Consider the following 26,871-nt stretch of genomic DNA (forward strand, 5'->3'; position numbering starts at 1 on the left):
TGCTATAAATTCAGTATTCAGAAGACACCGAAAATTAGGTTTCAAGAATGAAGTCTGAAAAGTGCTCTCAGTGTGACCTTTTGATTTTACTAGTTTGGTAGGAGTGTACACCACCCAGCAATTTAAAGAAAGGGAAGGGAATCTGCAGAGCACAAAGAAAGGAGCTGGACTTTTGTTAATAATTGGCAGTAGGACTGAAAGCAGATGAGGGACTTCCATTGATATTATGAGATCTTTCTTCATATAGGATATCACACCACCAAACATTTCCTTTTAATGGTTTTACTATTGTTGTTATTGTTATATTCCCTCATAATCCTTTTGTTCAAAATTGCATTTATTGGTTATACATCTTATTAGCTTTATGAAATCAAAAACCAGGACACAAGTGGTCTTTCTCATACAGTTGTAAAAAAATAAATAAATAAATAAAAGAACATCCAAATCCAACTTATAGTGCCAACTCCTACACCCCCTGCATCCAAAAATTAATATCTACTTCACTGAGTACAAAAATGGAGCTTCCTAAAGAGGAAAGAGCTCTTGATCAGCTGTCTCTATGTCCTTTATTGTTTCATATTCTAGTATAACAAGACCATGACTTCTCTTACCTGCTCTTTGTTATTACTGTTCAACAGACCAGGTTTCTTTTTCTTTTTTATAGGACTTGTCGATGCATCTTGTGGTGAGTGGCCATTAGAGGAATGTGGAGGGCTGGGAAATTTCCTTTTTTGTGCTGTGCGTTCAGCAGAGCCAGGATCTATAACAGATACAAGCAGTTTGAAGAGTACGTATCAATGAAAAACATTCAAACAAGGTTATAGTTTGTCATTCACCCTCCTTCACCAAACAGAATAAGAATTCTCAATTGTCTTTCACCCAGTCACTGACAAAACCGGAAGCACAGACTTGCTAATCAATGCCACTGTTAAGTGAATTCTCAATATAGTAATTTAGATTAACATTAAATATTGTTTTCTTTTCCCACAGCATTCTGGTCATTCATATATTTTCAAACTTTAGTATTTTTTAAAGTATAACAACAATTATTTCTGTTGTTTAGCAGAGTGCTATGCTAATTTATGTCATACACTTTAAAAGCAGAGAAATAACAGCAACAGTTCCTGACAGCTTCAATCATGTAATTTAGGAACGTAAACAACAGAAGTTAAATTATGAGGACTGACTTTCCTCGTACCACGTTTTATTTCTCATGTTTAAATAAACTTATTGAAATGTCAGTAGAAAAAATTAAATTGTTGTATAGTCTGAAAATAAGTACACTACCCCAAATACTCAGTCATTGGTAGTACCTGCTAAATTGGATTGTATGACAAGACTTCCAGTCAAGTAATAACTTTTGACAGCAAGATAGAGCAACAAACAGAAAGCGACATAACTTTTCAGTGTCTCTCACATTCAACCAAGCAAATTACAAGAGCAGTTTTGTAAATCACCGCTTCCATCTATGCCTGAAGTTACTACTCCAAGTAACAAAGCTGGCAGTAGGGAACGTGTGCCTGTGTCTCAGCTGCTTTTAAGTCATGGACTGTCAGCTTAGTGTAACCTCATCACACCAGCAGCTTAAGTAGCCCTGGTATCTCTGAATTGCATTTTATGAAACATGCATAGAATTATTTTAAAAGAAAAATTAGAAGGAAATTGAGACATAGCTATATCAAATTAATATCTATTATGATGATCTTCATGTCTGCTTCACTCCTCCAGTTATGATAAATTATTTGAATTCTTCAAAGATTTTTAATTATTTTTTTAATTGGTCACTGTTTTGTGTTCACTGGAATATTAAGAAGGAAATATTTGCAGCCTTAAAAGAGTTAATACACTTAAAAAAAAAAATCACTGACAAGCTCATCAGAAATATCCTAGGTAAAAATAAGAGCATTTGCAACTTCATTTTCTCAGAACAAAATTTAAATGATTCCTAATGAATATGGAAAGCTCACCTCAATTACAAAAAAATTACTGACATTTTTCAAAAGAAAGTATGCAATCAGCTGTAACAGACAATCATAGAACGGTGAAATGATCTTGACAAAATACAAGTGAAAGTTTAGAGTTGGTTTAACATGTTTAATTTTTAAGATTTTAATGCATGCAACAAAACGATAAATAAAAACATAGGGATCAGAAGTCATTAACATCATAGAGAAACAACAGAACTCTCCCCAAAGTCATTCCCATATTTTCAATCCCCTACTCACGTGTGCTAGTGCAAATGCACTTTATGGCCTCACACTAAACAATTGAGGAATAAAGCCTGTGTAAAAAAATAACTTTTTTTTCTGAGCAATTTTTTCTATTTCTAAACTTACTTCTAAAGTTTTTTCTGTCAAACCACAGGTTTTGGCACCTCTTTGACAGAGGCCATCAAACTGCTGGTTGCCATGATCCTATAAACTTTCCCTCCTGGATCTGTGTTCTTGCCTTCCAGTCCTCACTGGCTGATGAGGCTGAGCTGTTTCAGGTTGCCAAGTCACCAAAACCTCACTGAAACACTTCACCTGAAGTCTCCAATGAATGTCAGAGGTACCTGAACAACAACCAGGAACTAGATCGACTTAGCAGAGCATGTTTATTGTCAATAAATTTAAATTAACTATAAAAAGGTCCACCAAAAAACACTGAAAGTTCTCCAAATAGAAAAATACTGAAAACCACAGCGCTACACTATTTCACAGTCAGTGGACAAACACCTTTCTCCCACAAATGCCTCCCAGTCTGACTTTTAACTATTTATTGAATGAGATGATCTTGTTGAGCTACAACATGCCTCTCAGGGAACGATTTTAACACATTTAAGGAGTCTAGCACACAGTATGGCCACTGACACTTTCTCACTGATGGTCTTATAAGTGAGCTAGTGAAACACAGTTTAGCTTAAACTGTATTCAGAATAACACCCTGACAAACTGAAAAGTTACACTGCATTGCATTCAAAAGTAAGGTAATCTGTCACATGGCACAAATTTTAGAGTCTATGGCACAATAAAGAACTGGATTAGATTGCTACATGATTTCCGTATTTTGTGCAAATGTGGAGGAGAAACAAAAATTGGCTGCAATGATTTGCACAAATGCGCCTAAGGTTAACAACCTATGCACTCTTCTCAAAATAGAAAATAGGATGTGGAACAATAGTTGAGCATGAATTGACTACAAACAAATGAGTTTATTCATTGTGGAAAAGGGCAAACAATACTGATGTAAAAAGGATGGATACATACCGTGTAATCTTGATGTTAACCTTGGAATGCTTGCATATATGTTTATGTTTATTGAAAATAACATATTATTTAGGGGAAAGAGTGCAATGATGTCAAGAAGTCACACAATTATTAACATAGCAAAACATTTTGAAAAAATATGTTCAAAAAAACCATGATGCCACTAAAACTCACACATGATGCAAGCTCAAGAAGTGATCTGAAAAGACACTTCCAGACTAAATTTAAGACTAGTTTCTAGACTGAATTCAAGAACATATGCTATTTATGTGTGTGAAAGAAAATATAAAGAAAGATGGGAAAGGTGTAATGGAAGAACTTCTCCTGTGCAAAAAAAGCTGCACTGGTCTACATTAACTTGTGAAAATACCAATCTTACCTATTATAATTAGCATCACGCTTTTTTCAGGTGGGTCCAGACACATAACAGATGTAACTGTTACCTAATCAGCTGTAAACATTACTATTTTTTTCAGTTCCTGAAGCTTTAAAAAAAAATTTCCCCAAATACTTAACTGCACAGAAAAAAAGTGACTTTAACATCTTTCTACACAATTCTGTGGAAAACATAGTGCTATATGGTGACTTCTGATTGGCCAATAGTTTGGTGATATGTCAAGATAACAATGAAGAAAACTATAAATAAATATGAAAAGCATATTTAAAGATTGATGGAAGAAGATATAACTGCAGGAGGAAAGAGAAATGTAGGAGCATTTGCGCATCCTGAGTTTTATTCATCTAGAATAGTGGCACCAGCGTAACAACACATGTAATCTCAACAATCCTAGGAAAAGTGTCAGCCACTAAAGTTATATAGGCACAGTTATTTCAGCAGTGCTGCCTAGCAGAAATGTAGTTTTGGCTCTCAGAGAAATTTTCCTGTTGACATAAGTTATAAAATTTTTGTAAAAATGTAGTTAAACTGGTTTAAATAAACAAAACCTCTTCATGTTTTGAATTTTCTTTGACACTAAGAAATGTGATTTTTTTCTTTCCTTTCCATCTGTCCCCTTTTATACTTGTAGGCAGCATTTAGGACCTGTTATATTCTGACATGACTAGGCTGAATTAAACCAATACAATGTGTCTGAGACTGTTATTGCTACTTCACTTTTTTCAATTCAAGCAAATATGCCTCCCACTCCTTTTTGGCCAAAATTTAGATTAATTTGACAATACAAAGAATTGTTCAGGTAAGGTATGTCACCTAAATGTGTGAAAAATATGTCTGCCTGCTCCCCTCCTTAAGCAATTATGACAATCGTACAGGTACGACTATGCTGACAGAAGACTAGGGGTTATTTTTTGAGTTTAGCTAATAATTATGTACAGAAGGTGGCAGAAGAACTCCTTTGGCTGGCATTCGCTTCATATATCCCAAAAGAGCTGAGCCAATACAGCTATCCTGGAAGAAACACTGCAGCATCAGTGTCAGCTAAACCAAACTCCACAACATAACCAAAGTGATCAAACTTAAAACCAAAACAAGATCTGAACTTTATTTTTTTCATTAAAGCAGAATGGAGCTTATTCACCATGGGAACTGTTTGCATTCAGAGTGAACAGAAAAACAGCATCATACCATATCTTTTCTCATCCTTCCATCACCACATGGCTCAGAATAGCATGTACAATATAAGTCTTTGTTTCTTTATTATAATTTGCAGCTCTCAACAGAGACTTTCCATACATTCCTAAAGGTAGTCAGACTTTGGGGATTACAAAGAAGCTGCCTGTGACACTGCATACATGTTGTGGGCTCTAAGTATGAATAAAGACAATTGGCCGTAAAGTTCCTCATCACTGGCCTGCCACCATAATGGAACGCTGCTCACTTTTAAATGCTGTTTTTTTCCTAAAATAACTGATTCACCGTCAGGAAAAGGGTTACACTGTTAAAAGCCAAACCAGAACTGATTTACAATTCAGTCACAGCTAAATCCAAACTACATTCAACAGAAAAGGTACCAATTCAATACCAGCTAAACCAAATGATCAGACAGATATTTATGCTTGGTTAAGCGATTTCAAAAACTACTAAAATTAGTGCAATTTTATTCTGTGGTTCAAGCCTGAGCATACTAGGTGTTTTCAAATAAACTAGTGGTGACTCAGAGACAACATACAAAACCTGACCTGAAATACATTGCCGTTCCCCCTGCCCCCCAACTGTCAAATTATTTAAATGCACAGCGATTTTCTTGAGGCAATGCAAAAATGTAACTGCAAAAAATAAGGAATAGACAGGAAAACAGCAATGTACAGTCATTTTCTTCCAGATTTAGTTGTGCTAAGTGGAATAGGTTAATGTCTTTAACTATTACCACATGTTGCTAATTTACCCATCTGTGAAGGGCCTAATAATGTGAACAATCTTTTAATTCAGTTCAAGTAAAATAAGAACGGTGGCACCTACTTAAATTATTTGAGTTATAGTTTCCAATTGTAATTAAGATTAAAAAACGTTCAAAGTGCATTTTGTGTGAATTTCTTTCAACAGCAGTGCTCTGTTCAGCACACACTGCCTCTTCTTGCTCCTGGGCTCTCCCAGCTGTGTTAGCAGAGTTTGTGTAGCTGAGCTGTGAACTGGATCAAGAAATTGATCCTTGTTAAAATAACCTGTCAGGAGCAAAGTTAATTTTTCACCTGGATCACTTCCCCAATGTAGTTTAATTTAGTATTTATTACTTGAATGAAGTGAAACAAATCCAAGAGGAAAGAGCAAAAAAGACCAAATTTAAACTATGCAATAATTTGGTGACTAGGACAGTTACCTTAGGAGGGGGATTCAAGTTTCTGCTCTAGAAACGAACCATGAGAATTTGTGTGATCTCTGCTATGTTAAGCAAATAATTTTAAAAAGGTGTTTAATGACCAAGAATGGTCTCACTTTGGAGAGTATCTCACCATGCCAGTTTGTCACCAGTTAGCACATATCCCTGCAATCTCCCTGTTTCTTCTACAAAACTCCTATGGTATACTGAGAAAGTCAACCTGAACCAGACTTTTCAGATGGGCATCAATTTGTGCACCCACCTTTTCTAACCAAAAAGGCTAACATCACTCGCAGTTACTCAGCACTCAGAAGGTTAATAAGAAATGATATGTTCTGTGTACTAAATGAAAGGCATTACAGTAAGATAATAAATAATAAAATAATAGTAAATAATAATTTCATTTATAAACCTATAGTATTAACAAATTAATTTGCCAAGCAACCTTACTTATTTCTTGATTTTTGAGTGTGTGATTTTGCTTTCTTAGTAGTATTTCAAAATCATGTTTCCAGTGCAAATGAAAAAAAGACACATGAAATAACTTTTCAAATTCTCATTAAAAGTTACTTGTTTTTACATCACCAGGTTGTTATTAATTGCTCTGTAATGTTGCCAAAGTTGACATAAGCACCTATGCGTGTTCTTGCAAACCATTCATTGGGGAACAACAAGCTAACCTGAGCTTCACCTAGTTTAAAATCTTTGTTTCAGTATGTCAACATGTAACTAAGGGATTAGTAACTATGGCTCCCAAGAGAGACTAAAGCATACTTAAACTCTATAGCAACTTAATTTCACACTTTATGACTATTTTAGAAGTCCAGTTTTAGTGATGGTAATGCAGTTTTTAAGCAGGTGAACTGTGACAGTCACTCAATACAGTTTAGCTTAGAAAAAATTATAAAAACAAACAGAAGTATGTTATTATTGTGTATCAGGGATCTTATCTTCCCGCAGCACACGGAGCACAGACCACAACCATATCTTCTATGTTTTATACACTGCCAAGTGCTACACTGTAAGCATTCAATAGCAAAGATCCCTGACAACTACTTGAGAAGTGTTGTTTTTCTCAGTGGAAGCATGTGCCAACTCAGAAAATGTGTAAAAGTAAAATGTTGTTTTCCTTGTTTTTCCCATGACACTCAAATGTAATTCTTCCTGAAAACAAGTAACATCAACATGCCTTACTGTTAGAACACAGCATAAGTTGCTCAGTACCAAAGACTTATCAGCAGTGATATCTTACACCCCCTTTATGCTTTCCTTTCCATATACTTTTTGTTTTAATTTAAAAACTAGCTTAAGCTAAATGCAATGAAAGTAACTCCAGACTAAAGCCAAAATTAAATGGTGTCTACATATGTATTTCTAAGCATCTTGCATTAGTTACTCTACTAATAAGGCCTCAATGAGAGTTGAAATCCACAGCAAGTTACACAGATCTAAGTTAAGATTTCAAAGTACCCTTCCACAGATATACTTTCTTCCCTTTTCCTTTCTCTAGCACTGTTATTTCATCACCCACGAAGGAAGACAATTTAGACAACTTACATGGTCAAAACCAACAAAAACCTCGAAAATGTATTTCAGCTGAATCAGTATATGAACAAGTCCCAAAGCTGACAGTGTCAGTATAAAGGAAAGGGATGGAAACGTGGCTGATGTGAAGGGGCATGCCAGCAGGGCAGGTCTGCCTTAGATCAACATACATTGACTTAGTGCTGCATCCTCAGTGCAATGGGTAGTAAGTCAAGTAAGCAAAGCCTGAGTAAATTAGACTTATTTTCATTATTTTCAAATTCAGTTTCACAAAAGGGTTAGGCAAGCAAAACAATAGCCTTCCCAAAAAGTGGAAATTGCAGGATAAAAAAGCTTTTTACTGTCAGCAAAGAACTACCCTTTTTTTTGAGCTGGTGTGGAAAGGAAGAACAATTTTGCATTTCAAAATAAAGCACCTTTATCTTAACTACATCAAGTTTACAATACTTTCATTAACAGCATTAGTTATTCAAATTCTTCACCTAATTTTCATATATTTTAAATACATGTTCTATGAAAAATGAGCTGTTATAAAGTGGTAGCATTTACTGCTTGTAGAACAAAACCCTTTTGTTATGGAAATTTTCAGAAAGTGAGAAGAGTAAAACTCAGAAAAACATTTGATCAAACAGTAAAAAAAAAAATCAACAAAGTTTTCAACACGAGTTGTGATAAAGATGGTTAAATTAGCAGTCATTTTGGTTTTCCAGGAACAGTAATGTGCTTTTTCAGTCAAAGCATTATGTTAGTCTTTAGGAACAGTATTAGATATCAGTAAACAGTGATTTTGTAACACCAATAAAAGTTTTCTGTGATGTAAGTAGGTTTTTGATATCTCAGTGCAAGTGGGTCAAATATGTAAAATTCTGGATAATGTTTCCAGTTAGAAACCTACTCAATTGTTCTATGAAGGTTAGACATGCAGCAGAAGCATTACTTAAACAGAGCCAGCCCAAGGCTACTTCTGCTAACACTAATTCCTAATCCCATACTATCCCATTTATTATGACACAAATAGTTCTGCCAACATCTGGTGAACCAGATCACAGAATTAAATTAGATGAAATGTAACAGAACAAAAGCACAAAAATTTCATGAAAGCAGCTTCATGAAAATTCATTTGACGGCCATAAGAAACAGCTAGGCTAGCTTAAAAAAGGGCTGCATTAGAGAATGTACAATACAAAGGTGATTGAAGACTGCTTAAACTGTCATTACCACACAGAAATGTGTAACTATGCCTTTAGAAGGAACAGGAACAAAACCAGAAAACTGACTTCCACCTAGACTGTCACTTCTCTCTTCTTTCCTTCTCCTCAAAAGCTTTGAATACATGTACTTTAAATGCTGTTCAGGGAAATCAGTGAAGAATTCTGAGAGAAAATAAGTGACACTAACTCCATTGTCAGCATCATTACAGTCCAATTTGATGGAACAGGCTTCAATTAATAATTTATATGGATTCCAGAACTGCAAAGTCTCCCAGTTATATTTATTATCCTGAATGGTTGGTAATAGGTTTATGATTTTTCAAATCCATTAACCATAATAATATAGAAAGCTTAATTATCTTCAAAACACTTAATAAAATCATGGATAAATCTGTTAGAACTTATGCTTAACTCTGAGGCATTTTAATCTTATGCCAGAATTTTGAAACATGATGCAGTTGCAATCAACGACTAAAGCCCTGTTTACATTCCAGAAACTTCAACTGATGCAATTAATCCAATCCCGTTGCTTAATGTAACAAATAACAGAGGTTAGCCATGGTTGTGTAAACCTGGATGAACTACTATATTACAATTTTACACAAGTAGGAAAAAACACTGTTACTTGTTTCTTCATGGTAGGACTTTGGAAGATAAAGAAACACTTTGCAACAACTTGCAGTGTCAGAGATGTAAGCTGTTTATAAACTAGAGCCTGGCGAGTGGTGGACTTGCTGCCCCAAGGCACCCCTAAAGACCCCCTGTTGATTACTAAGTAACAAGGGCCGTGCACTACTATTCACTGGAGGATTCTCAAGTTACCTGTCACATCGGAGTGAGAATCTAATCTCTATGTGATTAAATACTTGGTATCACTGCAAAGAAAGTTGATACATGATGTACTATTATGAAACTGATACAAAATATATAATGCATTCTGGAAATTCCATTTTACTAGTCATTTTGTATTTATACTCATAATATTCAAACCTTTTAGCACTGGAGAAGCCCCTAAAAACAAAGCCTTCAACACAAACCTGCCGCAATGCAAAAGCTGTAAAAGTCAGAATTCTCACCATTAAGCAGAAGTGTCTCCGTATATGATTTTATGACAAGCTAAGACTGTCTACTGACTAGCTGTCACTGATGGGGGCAAGTCTGCTCCTAGCAATGACATCTGTCCAACTCCCTAGTAATCTGGCGCAGGGAGGTAAGAAGGTAGAAAACTACTTGTCTACCCAAGTCCTTAACTGACTCAGGACTGGCTAAAAGCCAGCATAGACATAAAGGCAATATTAAGGATGTCTGACTGATGATGGGAAGAAAACAGCTAAAGCACTCTTTTTGACTAATCACTCAACAGGCAATGGTTACAGTACTAGCTGAAACATATGAAACCTACATGGAAGCCCATTCGCCACCACAACTATTGTTGGCATGTAAGAAAGATAAATTAGCAGAAAACTAAACTGAGAATTAAGAAGGAAGAAAAAAAAATAAAGTAAAATAAAATTCTTCCAGGTTAATAGGATGAAAAAGCCCAGTGCAGAGTTCACTGTTGTCCAAACAGCACAACTGCAAGTGAAGACAGAATTGCACCAAACAATTAAGTTTGTTATGCTGCTCTGGAACCACAACCTGGACATAGTCCAAAAATTCTCCAGAAAGCCTTGCAAGCCCAGTCTTGAAATATTTAATAAACAAGGTTTAAAAGTAGGCCATAGGGCTGGAACAGAAATATAACAAGATGTTTCTGTCAGACATGTTAATGTATCATATGCAGAGGACAAAATATTACAGTAATCTAATCTGTGGCCTTTCTCCTTTGCTAAACTGCAATCCTCTGCTGACTCCATTTTGGACACTCTTTTAAGCTGCCATTTCCCATTTCCAGTTCCCAGATGCCTTGTGTCTTGTTCTGATAAAGAGTCTTTTAAAACCTTGTCTTTAGTAAAGCTGCACATGCACAACTTATAAGCAGATCTAAATTATAACTGCTACAGTAACTCTACTCCTCTTCCCTTCCCCACCTCAACAGATGTCTGTCCTCACAACTTTCTTCAGATAGGCACTTTCATGTAATAGTAGGGTTAATCAGTTAATGATTCAGTCAAAAGCTAATACTACAAAAAGTAAACATTTTTCTGTTAGATCAGTTGCTTGATATAGCTTACTATGCAACAGTATAAGCATCAGTGCCAGCCAAAGGAGAAGGGTAGAAAAACGCAGCTGAAGTGTGTAGGGCTGCATACATATCTCTATAAACTCACTCTTACATATCGCATTATAAAGTGTAAGAAAGAATTCTCAGCTATGGTTTTCAGCTCTAGTTTCATTACCGCCTAACCCTATCTAAGTGGTTGCTAACAAAGCTCTGTATTTCCTGCACCCAACTGGTATATTCCTGCCCTCTCTTTTATACCAGTTTTGGCAGTCTACCAAGCCATTTCAGCACACTAAACTAGTAGAAAACTATTCATGTTTTATCGTTCAGTTAGTTTCCTGACAGCTTAGGTATGGACGGAAGTGGATAAAACTGCTTGATCAAGCAGTTTGACCAGTTTAGGCTGCTTTGAAACCACCAGCTTACTTAGACCAATTCAAAGGCTATGTTAACACCCTTGTTACAGATTGAACAATGTGTTTCAGCTTAGTTTAAACTGAACTGGAATTGATTTACAGCAATTAAAATTAAACTGCTTATACCAAAATTAAAATGTTCATGAAGAGGTCTGCATCAGGCTATTTGGCTTTAAAGCAAATTAATTTATTTTCCTACAACTTTCTGTAGACATGGCTTCACATGAGCTGTACAAACTGTAGCAAATCAAGTTAGGTTACAAATCTGCACTGTATCAGCTTCTCCAGGACAAGTGTGAAGTTACCCAATATCAGTGGTTGATCGCCTGACCATCTTCTCAGACCATCAAAAAATCCAATCAAACCAAGAAGAGCTGTATGCTTCCCTCAAGGGTTTGTCTATATAGGATCAACTTCCTCATCCACATCCTTACTAAAACACATGAAACAAAATTCTGAATAAGATTAATGTTACAAGAGTACATTATTAACACTGTCCCACCAGTTTAGAACCCTGCTGCACTTTTTCTGCTTTACACAGTTTAGCAACAGTTTTAAAATTCTGGTTTGTGGCTTCTCTGCTGCAGAAATACTGCGCTGAACTAACAAAGAAACTTGTCTCAATCCAAATAACAGAAGTCCAGAAAGATTCATTTTAGCAGACCTATAATATGGCTGGCTCTTGGCACAAGGCATTTATGATCTTTTTACCTTCTATGCAAAACTACATATTCAACTATTACAAAGTTGTACCACTAATTCATAGATTAGGTTTGGAATACAACAAAGCAAGATGGTTTACAAGCAAGTTTAGGATTTTTTTACAATCCACATTACTTCACTGAAAAAAATACACACCTGTAGGGGCTTGGGGGGGGCGGGGCAGGGGTGGTTGTTATTCTTGTCCTTAGAATGGTGCTGCCATGGGTTGCATCAACATACATGTAAAATTTAACAAACCAACTAAAGCAAATCAGTATTTCACTAAATAAAGATCAATCCCATTATTATTATTATTCAATTAATTCAACCTCTGTTAAGTTTTATCTTTACTATGGTGATGTACAAAGGCTGTTGGGATCACTCTCACTGGTGTTTAAAACACTAAGAGTCCTACCGTGCATGTACAAACCAGTGACTTTCAAACAATGACAGCTTGGGCTAATCTAAACTAGCACTGTGGTGATCCTGTCTTTGTCTTCCAAACCACTCTTCTTTCAGTCACTACCAGAGTGCCTATGAGCTGGTTCAGAGAGTTGTATCAACAGTAAACTCACTCAGTATAAAATCATGAGTCTTTTTCTGACAGGTTAACTCCCTCTGAATTGATCAACTTTAATGGATCAGAGCCCACAAAGCAAAGGGAGCTGCATGATCACATGGCAGTGAAGGTTGGGAGATGAAAGATTGACCCTTTCAATAACTACAAAGTATTAAATCAGCTCGCTGTCCTGGGAAACTTTATCTTAAGCCTACAAAAAAATAGTAAAAAGTTACCTGTGGGCTTAATTCATTGAAACAATACACCTTGTGGTCAGACCAGCACTGGAACTTGTGTAAGGTGATTACAACTTTTTGTATGGACCACACACCTGTTTCTGGGCCAAGTAAAGCAAAAAAACTAAAATGCAGACATCTATATGAATAGGTATCAGACTCACAAATGACTTTTAGACAGAGATTATGTCAGTGTGACATAATAGTTTACCTCATTTGATACATGTGAAATTCTTATTAGTACCAATATGTGGGGCAAAGTCTTTCTAAAGAGAAATGAAGGTGAGATTTCATGGGCAGTTAAATGCATCTACTAACTCCCACTGTCTCTTATATATTAAGTTCTCATACCAAACTCTTTTACAAACAAAATGGTCACTACAGCAGCAGGAAAATGTTTCAGTTTTTAAGTTGATTAGAAAGTTCAAGTGGCTGGGATCTGACAAGCACCACAAAGGAAATAAGTAGTAGAAGTACAAAGCTGAGAGTTTACCCCATTTAGCAGCAATAATTAAAGCAACAAAAAATAGTTTAATTTCTGCTGGTTTACAAAACTGAAATACAGAGATAAGTAAACATCAAAAGCAGTCCAGTGATGGAGACAGACATGCAAGACCAGAAGCAGAAAAGGTAAAAAAGGACAGGGAGAAGGAACAAAAGGAGCAACTGAATCTCTTCTGTCAGATCATATACTGCCTCATCCAACCATACCATGAGAACTGAAACAAGGAATTTATTCTGTTGGTACAAATAAGACCTAAACGCAATTTTGTAACTGCGTTATCTCTCCAAGCTACCTCATTAAAAAACAGACGAATGCAGATGATCTGTGCCACACTTTCAAGACAATTACGTCTGCACATTCAAACTAGACTTACAACCTCTGTAGCAGAAATGTGAAGAGTAAGTGGGTATGTGCTAGAATTTAAAAATAATGGTAGTAACCTTTGCTGCCATTTTACAGAAATGGCTTTCAAATAAACTGAGCTGCAAAGTCAGCTGCAAGTATAAAAGGAGATGGACAGGCAGCTGGTAGTCTATTACAAATAACTGGAGTAACAATTATCTGCAAGTATTCTGATTCAAGGGCATTTCTGTCCTCCCACTCCAAGTGACAGTGGGAAAATTTACACTGATGTACATGGGTACATATTTGGCTTTGTTTGTACTGAGAGATAACATCATTTGTCTGTATTAACTCATTCATAGGGAAAACTCCAGAAACCAGACAGACAGAAATTCTCAGTCACCTGCAATTCCACCACCAAGTTTAATTCATGTCAGGAATGGATAAATGTCCATGAAATACATATTGCTCAGGGGACCAATTTTTATAGAAACAGAAATGTTACTGTTCTTCTTTATTCTTAGGAAAATTAGGATTCATTGAAAATACTAACTTATTATTACTACTACTACTATTTTCTCCTACATTGCAAAACTACAAGTACTTTAAAGGAAGTCATGATAAATGAGATCATACAAAAGGCTGATGTTTCCCATAATTTAACCTAAGGTAGGTATTTATAAACCAGAAATAACAATGGTGAGCAGTGGGGGTGTGTGATGGGGTGGGAGGTTTGACCTATAATTAATACACTTTCTAACATACAATAGTCATTGTAAAAAATAAAATGAGTCTTGAGTCTTCACTCAAGAGCAGCTTCATGGTAGATTACACAGTTTCACTGCCCTGGTTTACAAATATTTGTATGTTGTAGAACATAGATGAAATATTCCTTCTTACTCACCTTTGGATCGAGTAGAGATATCCATCCCCTCCACCACCTCCTGCTCTGCCTTTATTTCCTCTTCAGCCAAGCTGCAGGATTCAAAAAGGTGAATTGGAATAGTTAGAGACTGTATTATTCCCATGCCCATCTTCATGTATAGAAGTTCACCATAACACTGTCAAACACAACTATATTAAAATTTCTGATGAAATTAAAGGTCTGCTGTTTGACAGTGTATACACTACCAAAACATGCAGAGAAAGAATCCAGGTACACACGTATGCTGAATGTTACCAATTACAAAGATAACATTTTTATAGTAATGACAGTCTTGTAACATGTACTGATGGTTATGTCACTGTATGCATGAATTTTACGTGACAAACAGGAATTCTGTTCCTTGTAGCTCCTAATCAAAGGCCTCTATAAACTGTGTGGACAGATGCCTGCTAACATTTAAACAGTAGCAGCATCATTAAACAGATTAGCTGAAGGAACAGATTTAGCAACACAAAACAGCTTTCAAAATTAGAAGGTAAAGTGCAATTTTAAAATCTATCAAATAATTTCAAGGATTTCGAAACTAGACTATATAAGAGAAAACTGAGTATTTATAATTTACTTGCAATACAATTCCACCAATTATTAACTACAGTAAAGAGTAAATAGAACAGAGTTGTTACTATTATTCAACTATTCAATCTTACATAGACAGTTTTCATTTACTCCAGGCAGGATCAAATGATTAAGTAGATGACAAACGATACCCAACTTGCTGATATCCTACTTTCTTATAGTGATGCTATTCAAGAAAGTGACTCAATTAATTTGGCTAATTAAGTCAGTTTGGGGAAGGAAGGTGGGAGAGAAAAAAAGAACTAGAATGAATATTGATTTACACACCAGTTTTGGAGATCAGACTATTGTAGATGAAAGATAAAAGAAAACATGATGTTGAAGCAAGCCCAAATTCAAAATGATAACCAAATGAGGTTATGGTGCCTGAAGCAGGTATCACAGTTGTCCATTAACACCACCAGAGCACAACCGCCAAGCAGGATGTAGATATTCTCCCCTATTGTGATAATTTACTGTCTGTTAATGTAAATTGTTGCTGATACCAGTCTACATTGATATGGCTGACTGTGAACTACTGCTGCTATGGAGTTGACTGAGATTCCATTCAGCCATCCCAGCTCTAGGGACAGTTATTTCTACCAGAGAGGCCAAGAGGACAGCTAGAGACCTTTGCTTTAGCCGCTGTGGTTAAATCTGCCTGAATCAGCTAATCAGATTTCGGAAACAACACTGAGGACTTGGTTACATTTATATCAGAGAAACCCTTCAGCCTGACAAACAGTTTATATTAGCAGGAGTTCTGTTACTAGTACAAGTTAAAACAGCTTCCTAAACAAAGTAAAACGTACCAGCAGAAGGACTTTTTAGCCTGATATTTGCCAAAACTATTTTTAATCAACTATCAGCTACCGGCAGTTGGGTTGCAATTTCTTTCACACTTCTAAACAGGACAGTTACATCAGCAAAATTTTAAATACAAATTAACTAAGCTCAGTGTACGGATGACCCAAAGCAGTGAAGATACATGAATTCCAGAAATCACTTGCTCTACTTGTCATTTGTATATAGGAATAATTTACAAATTAAGCTCTTTATAGTCATAAAAGTGAAGAGAAGTTCTGTTCTACCAGTATCGAGTCTCCCAGCTCATGGACTATGCTGTTAAATTCAGTAGCAAGGAAAGGCACCCATGTGACCAGAATTATGGTACATGTGTAGAACAGTTGACCTTAGCACAATGCTTCTCAGATTTATTTTGCATGGGCAGATTAAATGCATAACATAGCTGACCATACTACAATGCTCACCAATTTACTATGCATGGGCAGATCAATTATACTGCGCATTTGTTACACCCTTTCCCAGAGGGCCTCCAGCAAAGAGGAGCTGGCAGTGTGTTGCAGACACCAAAACATTTCATGCACCACTTGCTTCTGCCCATTCTCCTTCCTAAGCAATGGGAAGGGATGGGCTCACAGGATGGGCTCATTGATCTCTTCCAATGCTGCACTGGTTTTTTTCATCCCCTCCCCCTTATAAAATCCTATTTCAATATCACTAAACTGTAACAAAAAACATATTTTAAAAATAGTATGTATATATGATTAACAATGCACACAGGCAAATATGTAATAACACACACTAATTCCATCAAGAGTGAAGTAATCTGGCAGTACACATTACCTGGTTTTAAAATACAGATCCAGTTTCAGCCACAGACTGGGACATACAAGTCCTCATGAGACTCTGGTTGAAGTCTTAAAACCATTTTACACAGGTTGCTACTAAAAGGAATGGTTTCTCCAATCCCTAACTCCATGTTCCAGAAATCACATTCATTTTAACTGAATCAGTTCTGTGATCTAGCTCACCGTGCAGCTGGATGTGCAGAAAAGAGGAAACAGGAGTGTACCACATGTAGGGAAGGGGAAAAAGGGGAATATCTTTTTAGCAGCAGCTCACATTTAAGTTACACTAAAGGAGTTGTAACATTCCAGACTCATCCAAATCTATCGGGTGCATTTTGTTCAAATCACAGCCTCAGGGGAACATGATACATCAAGAAAGATACAGTAGTTGCTACAAGTCACTATTAAAAGACACAGAGTTGTGCGTGAGTCCCAGCTGAGAAATGGGTGTGACAGATCAATGCAGCACCACAATAGCAGGAACTGTTCCTACAGCCCTGAACCAAAGCACCAGGGGAAGTTGCAGGGCTGACTGAAGATGCTCTGCACCTGCAGGCCCAAACCTAGCCCTGCCGAGGTGTTACAGGTCAGGACTCCCACATATTAGTTACAGCACATGAGGCTTCTTCAGCTGTAAGTCTGACTCGCCCCATTTAATGAGATTAATTTAGGACATTCAGCCAGTTTCCTCCATCACCTTTTTGAGTGTTCTTTCAATGAATCTACAGAGACAATAAAAACATTCTTCATAAGCAGTTCCAAGATGAACAAAGTATCTTGCCTAGACACATCTCTGACAGATCACATTAAAGATGGCTGAAGACAGCTTTTCCAAAGATTTGAAGTATAAATGAAGTCAAAAAAGCATTCAGCAATTGACACAAAGTTTCTTAATTTTTCTTAGCGATAGAGGTACATCTATCCTACAGTCACATATGCACACTGTGTGTCACCCACAACTAAACCAAAATTCAACAATTATCTTCTATACAATGAAAACAGCCTTAGAGGAACATACTGTACCTCCATATTTTCTACTGTAATTAATCTCGCTCGATCCTTTAAGGGCATAAACATTTAAGTATGTAGTATGTAAGAAAATCACTGAGATTGTTCTGAAAAAAAAATCAAAATGTTGGGGGGAAAACAGTTAAATAAGTGTATTAGGCATAGCTGTAGAAGATACTTAAAATTCACAGCTCTTCAGAGGCATGTCCCATTGTTTTATTTGCTGTAATGTATTATGACTTGCACAACATGACACTGTTTGAATGGTGGCAGTGATGATTGTAGTGGTAATCTTTAAGACTCAAGTTTGTTAATACATGCTAGCAATTCACAGCAAGTTTACAGTAACTTTTCTAAAGTTGACAGATCTTTTCACCTTTGCACCTTCCATTAATATAATCTATATTCTGAAAATGCTTTGTAAAGCACAGACTTCCAAATGCAGAAATTTCATTAGCAAAAGATTTCCAATTAAATAATTCAAGAAAAACAGGTCCTTAATGACAGGTACCTTAGTATTACCCACAACAAAATAAAAAGAAAATTAAAACCAGCAGCAGAATAATTATAAACAAGTTATATGGAAGTAGTTACTGTATGATCAAGTGGACCATTCTAGAGAGTTTCATTTTGAGAATTCATTTTTGCAGGGCTTAGAGTTGTTATTTCAGATAGCATGCATTACTATCACACATGTGATAGTGATCACTATGAATGTGATGCTCTGAGGTTATGGATCAGAAATGATACTGCTATATACTCAATTAAGCACCTAGATGAATACAATAAATACCTTATGCTGTTCTGAAAGCTACTGTTGTTTCCTCATTAAGATGAATGAACACAGAGGAACATATTTTAAGAACACAACTGAAAACTAAGCTTTGCCAGTTTCACTGTCAATTGACTAGAACACCAATTAATCATTTAAAACTTCCCTACTTGTATTGACAAAACATACAAAAAGTATTTTTTTTTCTAAAATGTTAAACTAATTTGTTTCATATAAATTATTTCAACATGTCTGAGGGGAAAAGGGGTGGAGGTTATTCCTTTGAATATAGTTGGGGACGGAAAGAAAAAAAAAAAAGGACTGCAAACATACAAGATTTACTGACAGGTAAAAATGCAAAAAGAACTTAGATGCCTAATTTTTAAATATGCTCTCTCTATTAAACTGAAGAGAGGGTGTTTTTTTTAATTTGAAATTCAGTTTTTCAAATTTCAGACCTGTAAAGAAAATACTGACTTTTCTGTTTAGGAAAGTAATTCCTGTACTAGTAGTAGGTACTTACCTGAAAAAATGCACATATACAAAAATATTTAAAGCTGCTCTAAACTATATTAACTACAAAGAGCAATTAAAAGTTGCAGATGAACTACTGCACCTTGACATTTAACCAAGAAAAGCTGACAGATATGGAAAACCACTCGAAACAGCTAATGCCCACATACCCAATCTAGATGTACATTAGGGAATAAATACATTAATTTAAAATCAAGAACTATATATTTATGGAATTCATTTTTCCTTTTAGTTAATAGAAAACAAAACAAAAACCCACTGATTTAAGACGATAAGCACTAAAACTGAATTTCATCCTTAAGATAATTCCTGCCTCTCCTATATCAAACTGTGAGTAGCAATTCTAAATAATGATTTCCAAAAAACTGCATTCAATAAAAATTTGAAAAAATATTTGCATGCCATTGCTGAATAAATAGCAGCTTTGTATAAGCACTCACCTATAACAGTCTCTTACTCATCGGTAGCTATGCTATTTATGCAGGATTCTTAAAATGGCGTCTGACAGCACTGCACTGCCTCATTCCTGTACTGTAGCTAAAATGGTAGCAGTTTATTCAATAACAGTATCTCTTGTTTAAACAGCAATGCTATATTCAAAGCAAGCATCTGAATATCAGAAATGGTAAAGTGTGACAAAAGGACACCTGACATCCAAATGTTTAACTAAAAAGGCACAGGACAGAGAGTTTTGTGAAGTCACAGGTTACTAAGGAATCACTCAATTTTAGATTCACTCTCCAGTTTGAGCACCTCATACTTTACGTTTTCTTTTTCAGAATTCCCTGAAAAATGCTCAATTTGTATTAAGCAACTAGCATACAAAAAAAATGCTTCTTCAGATATCTACATACAGCAATGTTTAAGCTGTGAGAACAAGCAAAGTAAATAAATATATGTATTTATTTAATTTAAAGAACATTTAGGTTCTTTTTAAAACCTTATTCTTGTTAAGTGTGCATTCAAAACAGCTCCACAAAAGAGAAAATCAGGGGAGGGAGGGAGATCCTTATTGTCATACCGTCTTCTTTAAGACTATAAACTACAGAGCTGAGGCCCAAGCAAGGCAACCAGAATAGCTATAGATTTCAGATGCTAAAAACACGATTTGGGGCTAAATTAAGTATGTTAACATCCTGCTACAGCATGGTTTTAATCTCACAGTATGAAACACAGATGCTATGACAATTGGCAATAAAGGGTTAACATAAGAATGGCAGACAGCTTGTATCAAATAAATAAAACACAGTTCCTACGTACCTTTTTCTAAATTAGACTTTAAACCATGCATACAAGATATGTTTATTAATAAATATATTTAAAATACTTTCTAAACACAATTTAAGGGGCCAAGCTTGATGGCCTACTATGACGGTTTTCAGTCTGGTTTGCAGACCCCCTCATAGCCAGTGTTCTACTACTAAGGGGCTTGCAGCAATTACTAAGTAAATCAAACCTAGTCTATCAGGCTTAAATTCACTATAATGGGATTCATGTGCCCACAGGAAAAATATTAGGGATTCACAAATAACAAAATTTGAAAATTGCTGTCTACTACATTCTACATGGGCAAAGGTTACGTTCAACTTCCAAGATATTTAGGAGATTCAAATTAGTACCCTGAATTCCAGACAGAGGAGAGGAAAGCTTTTACTAAGATTTATCACTCTTTAACCAATTATGCTGGAGTGGCATCATTACTATGGAAAACTGACCATGACCTATCACTTTTCAGCTACTGGATCCACATGGCCAGTACATTTGAAAACAAAGCAAAAAGGAAAAACAAACAAACAAACAAACCAACCAACCACCAAGCAAAAGTGATATCACAAAATGGAAGACAGCTCAGGAAGATGAACCAATCGAAGTCTACGGACACTGATATAAAGGGCTAAATTTGTAATGTAATCTACTTATCTATGATTTTTGAGCATGAAGTTCCTTTTATTTCATGCTTCCTTAGTAGCAATGTCAGTTTTCCCCTACTTTTCAATATTCCTGCCTGCTGTGAGGGGGGGAATGTCACATTTGGAGTGGTTTATACTCTGCATTTTTTTCATTCTCAATATGTTAAGTAGTGCCATTTGTTTTAAGAAATCACTCAGTTTTCCCCTAGCACTATTTAGCTTCCAACTAAAACAGTTTGCCTGCAAAGAATGAGAGGAATGTAACTTTTAAAAAGCTACCGTTTTCATCATAATTTATAATCCAGATCACTCCTTTCTTTTTCCCCCACTGTATTCTTCGTCCAGTTAATTACAAAAGTAACTGGATGTTGGCACTAAATAATAATGGCTAATCATATTCATCCTGGGCAATTTAAATTACTCTTTAGTAGCCAGAAAACTTAAAGTGCAATTACACGATTAACTGCTAGTTACATCAGAATAATGGCCATTTACTACAAGCTGAATAAACCTCAGCTACATTGCTTCATACATGTCCTGTCTAACTGTGATATTAACAAGATCCAGTCCTGTAAAATATTGTGTAGAAAGAATACGTGCTTTCTCCCTGCGTCTATCTCTTAAACAAAACCCCACATTCCATCTGTTCTGAACAGCAGAAAAAACAGCACAGAGTGCTTCTTATTATGCAATCTATGAAAGTGAGTGATAACATCATACCTTGACAAAGCACCAAAAATATATAAAATTCTTCAGCTTGGCTGAATTTGCTTTACTTAGATGGAACAAAGATGGTAGAAATTTCCAGAAGGCCTTTCTCAGTCTTGCCACTGCAATTGTCAATCTTTAACCTACCCTCTGCTTCTATTGGCTCAAGTACTCCATGGAGCAGCGCGATTGGGCTGATCTGTGAAACAACACTGTTGTCTCTACCTTGCCTCAGACATCTTGCTGCAATGCAGACATTTATTTTTTGTGAACTATAAAAGAATTATATTTGAGTGATTAAAAATAGTGAACTTTAATAGACTCACAATGCTATGTTTCATTACATGCACAAGGGCATCTTATACAAATATGCTTCACTGTCAGCAGTGTGTCTGAAGGTGCAGATTTGAAACAGATTCTAGTTTAACAAAACCTGTGGGAGCCATTTTAATACAAGCTTTCTGATTGCAGATCACTTACTCCTGCTTCCTCATATTAAACAAATATTATGTTGTGCACTATTTAAGACTGAAAGTAAACTGCTAATGTGTATAAACTACTGCTAGGAAAATTATGTCCAAATGTAATTTCTGTTTTAGCAACTGAAGAACAGAAACCGGAATAACTTCTTAGCTGTGTTAGCACTTTTATGTATGCTGAAAAATGCATTAAAATTGCATACAAAAATGCTATCACATGAAACTCAGTGGAACAACCCATCAGTGTTTCAGGTTGCAAACTGAACTAGACAGTCTTATAATCTAATCCTTGAGGGGGGGTGAGGGGGAATTGGGGGGGGAGGGGGGCTGTTAAGGAAAGCCAGATATTCAAAGTAAGATACTCACAGTGGTAAACAAGTAACCAGAGCTAAATTGCTGTGTTACAGAATGCTACCAAATACATGGCAACCTTCTATAAAAGTTAGCATGTAACTGTGCCTCAGTGCAGTCATTTGCAAAGCTAGCTTAGCTCTAACTTCTTTTCTAAAACCATTAATACATGTGGACTGTTAAAACAAGCACAAAAATTATATTTAGAGCCCAGAAGAGCATCCTTCCTCTGCTTTTGTAACAACACTGCTGATCACCAAAAAACAGCTTGTTAAAACAAGAATGCAAGTGCTACAATTAATAAAGGACACAAAATGTTCTAAATTAGTTATAAATCAAGCAGATTTGTCCGAGATTATACTTTGTATAGTATCAGAAATATATATTAATTAAGCATAATTTACTTTACTTCATAAGGTCACTTCATTGCTGAGCACTAGCACTTTCATCACAGCTCAAAAGCCTAAGGAACAACGAAACTGCGCTTTACCCTACAAATATGGTAATTAATGATCGATGAACAAACAGCAAGTAGAACATTTTTCACTGGCCTGAGGTAAACAGGAAGTATAAGCTTCAAACTTTAGAGGCAAATTATCAAAAAAACAGTGCATTCAAATTGGAACAGTTTACAGGTACAAGTCCCTTAAAATGGACGCTAAGCAAATCTGATTTTTTTGTATGACTAACCACTAACATTTCTTCATCTACTGGACTAACTGACCCAGCAAAAACAAAATGTTTGGAAAACTATTAAAAATGTTCAGAGAGTAGCATGCTGCTTACTTACCAAGTGTTCAAGCACCCATCTCATTTTTCCAGTTAAGAAGATACAACAGGCTGGCAGATTTGGGAATTGATCAAAAAGGAATTTCTTGAAATAATTACGTAGCATTAAACAAAAAAGTTTTTTGTTTTTTTAAAAAGAAAAAAAAAAAAAAAAAAAAGGAAAAAACCAAGAACGAACATGTACTACTGTCATGAACCACACATGATTTTATATCCTCTGGACTCCACAATACAGAACTGTGGCTGATACAGTGTAAAAGAAAAAGGCACAGATAAAAGGTACATTAGTTTATTTGAACTATGTAAAAGAAGAAAGCTAACAGTTCAAAAACATTTTCCATAAAGAATCAGATTTGTAAACAGATGTACTGCTGCATTTTATTGAGCAGCAAGCCATTTTCAAAATCTGCAGCATAAAATCTCCCTTTTAAAGGAACAAAATATTAACCATACATTGTCCCTCAGAAAGAGAAACACGTTGTATTAATTACTCCTGCAAGAAAAAAGGTTCAATAATCATTTTAAGTTACGATAAACTGCATAAAATACATGATGCAACAGCACACCACCACCTAGGCCCAATATCTACAATCTGCCATTAGCACTTTTTGCTGATGTCTAGGTTTTTAAAAATCCTATATTTTCTCAGAGATAACTTATCTTAGCTATTCCATTCACTGTTTAGAAAGGTAAACTTGCCTGTTCTTCTGTCTGCCATTATCCCTGCTTGACTCCCTGTAGGGCAGTTAAATGCATCTGCTCCCTAGCTTCCATTTTCTCTTCAGCAGGCATGTGACACAACAGACAATAGTGCTGGCAAACTGCTCAGAGAGAGAAAGCTTCTTTGGAATACCAGGATCTTGATAAACTCTAAAAACACCATCCTCCTGTGAAGAAGTAGGTATGCCAAGCTTTTGCCAGTCTGCAAAATAAAGCTGTGGCTAATGGCTACTAACCATGTGACCCAAGAAAGCAAATTTAAACAGTTCCAACTTAATAAAGTGCTGTGGTGTGAGTTTTGCACAACAAATCACAGAGAATCACACTCTCAACCCACAACTCATAGGTCTTAGAGAAAAAAAAATGTAAAAAGTAAGGCTTACCTCTGTGGATGCATTGTTAACACAGTGTTATGTCAATACTTATAAAACATGGAGGACAGGCTCTCAGTACTCAGGCAGAAAGGGCTTGGCACTTCAGCTTGATGATCTGTCTTCCTAATAAAAGCTAATCCCGGATTGGCTACTTTGGTAAATCTGAATGTAAAGCTTCAGGGGATTGGCTGAAACACTTCCTGAGCGATTATCTTTGTGCAGCTCTGGCAAGCAGGAGCCATCCTGTGCATAGAGAAGACAGGCTAAGCTAGGCCCGTTTCAGCAAAAAAACTTGAAAAGAAACCCTAAATGTGTGCTCCCCGTATAAAATACATAGATTTTCAAGCAGAGAGAAGTGATCGTAAACTGCCTGCCTGATCAAATGTTTCTCAATGTGCCAGTACTGAAGGCATTTGGATATTTTAAACCTGAACGAGGAGGAGTTCACCCAGGTCACAAAAGCTGTTCTTTATAAACAAAAAGCTAAATTCACTTTGCTGGTGCTCTGCAATGTGTTGCACGGAGAAAGCAAGGCCACAGAAAGGGAGCAAAACATACCAAAAGTGAACATGCACAAGAGGGGCTGAAATTAATAACTGAAAATTCAGAGAGAATTCTCCTATTCCAGAATTTAAATACATTAACACCTACTGTAGCAACTATATACTGACAGTGTGATTTCCTTAGCTACTATGGTAAGATGAGCTTTAAATAGGAAAAAGCTTCACGTCTCATTTCAACAAAAACTATTCTACAGTTGAAATTGCACTATCACAGAGGGTTGCGGCCACGGAGTGCATGCCCTCCCTGTTTACAAAAATGCTGCAGAGCATAACCAAAAATATCAGTATCCCACCAGATACTGTACTCTCCAATTCTGCACAGCCGCCCCCCCTGGCCCCCACCTTTCGGCCTGCTCAGGCTGGCTGTTACACAAAAATCTGACTTCCGTATTAGTCGGCTGCAGCTGCAGTTTCCTGTCTGTTAACCCTGTAGGACTTGGTACTTTTTCAGATACAATACAGGCCCTAAAAAGACATGCGATTCTCTGTGTGACAAGTTATCTGTCTGCTTTCACAAAAGCATTACTGTAGCTTTTCAGATGTTTCTGCTTTACCTGTTATCTTCCACTAAAATTCTGAAAATGAAACAAAATGAGAAAATGGCATATAAGCAACCAGTTTGATCTTGGGCCAATTCCCAAGCATTTGATTCAAAACTGTGATTCAGTTCTCTTCCCTAATGCAGTGAAAGTGGGAGGATTTATAGCTATGCCAGGAAGGAAGAAAGTCTTAACTCCAGATGAAGATTTTAAAGGTCAAATCTTTAGAAAGGCCCCAACAAGCCTTTACATTTCTGTTCAAATTTTTGCATCTGTATTAGGTAGCACAGCATTGTCATTCTATAGCCATCAACAAATCACAATGGAAACCATAGATGAAAAGGTGATTCTGAAGCATATTGCATTTTATCAAAGGATTATTTATTAAAAAACAAAACAAAGCCCAAAACAACAACAAAAACCCCCACAAATGGAGTTGTAGAGGGAAAGGTTTAATATTAAAATAAAAATTATTAAACAGTGAGCGAAAATAACCAAAGCAAAATAAACATTCTTTCACTACAGCATGCAAGCTCTAGGATTGTGCAAAACTGATTGTAGAAAACTCTCTCCTGTAAATCAAGGCCAGTTACAAACAGAATATGCACTTTGCTCTACATTTACTCCAGTGCTAATGATCTCAGAAGCAATCACTGCAAATAAAACTAATGCCCTGCCTTAGCTCCAACCAGCACCTTTCATCATATAACTACTTCTACTTAACCACACAAACCTCTTTGCTTGAGAGCTGACATGACTCATAACTATGCAGCTCACTAAAATTAATAATCCTACTCTGCATTGTCCCATACTGCATTCATATTATTTCTTGAGATACCATTGTCACAGGAAAACTGCCAAACCATCCTATCACTGTGCTTATATTTTTTGTGTTCTTGCGTTTTAGGCTGCAACAGCGGATTAACAGCCCAGAGTATAAATTCTCATCTCATAAGTAATTCTGGAGTCCCTGCTGGAAGCATTTTCCCTTTTTAGCTTTGGCAATGTTTTTCAGGGCAGGGAGCAGGAAGGCTCATGGATTACACTGGCAGTTTGTTCTGTTTTAGGAATGTAGCAGAAACTAGACAGAGTGCTGCTATAAAGGGAATCGTACAGCCCACTACAGCAGCAAGAACACACTGGAAATACATGACATTCAAGTGCATACTTGCATCAGTTTTAACAGTTCAAACCATTCAAGATAGGTTTCTTTGTAATTGCATACCTAAAGGCCTATGCCACTCAGAGATAGCACTCCCCAACACC

At 36.2% G+C, this 26,871-nt stretch overlaps 1 protein-coding gene across 7 annotated transcripts in view; it reads right to left on the reverse strand.

Annotated features, from left to right (window-relative positions):
- Positions 1–26,871, reverse strand: part of ZMYND8 (zinc finger MYND-type containing 8) — an 81,764-nt gene that overhangs the window by 35,716 nt on the left and 19,177 nt on the right. For 4 of the 7 annotated variants that reach the window (XM_033003574.2, XM_033003569.2, XM_042800833.1 and 1 more), the window contains exons 1-3: positions 24,513–24,615; positions 14,610–14,680; positions 612–760 (exon numbers count right to left, since the gene is read on the reverse strand). In XM_033003574.2, the coding sequence (XP_032859465.1) occupies positions 612–760; positions 14,610–14,680; positions 24,513–24,526 (234 nt within the window). In that variant the 5' untranslated portion in view covers positions 24,527–24,615. Of the gene's footprint in view, positions 1–611; positions 761–14,609; positions 14,681–16,853; positions 16,898–23,410; positions 23,461–24,512; positions 24,616–26,871 lie in introns of those variants that run through there. The other 3 variants (XM_042800831.1, XM_042800832.1, XM_033003573.2) reach the window with 3 other exon arrangements.

This window comes from Tyto alba, unplaced genomic scaffold (genome assembly GCF_018691265.1).
Source record: "Tyto alba isolate M040663 unplaced genomic scaffold, T.alba_DEE_v4.0 Super-Scaffold_33, whole genome shotgun sequence".
Taxonomy (NCBI): domain Eukaryota; kingdom Metazoa; phylum Chordata; class Aves; order Strigiformes; family Tytonidae; genus Tyto; species Tyto alba.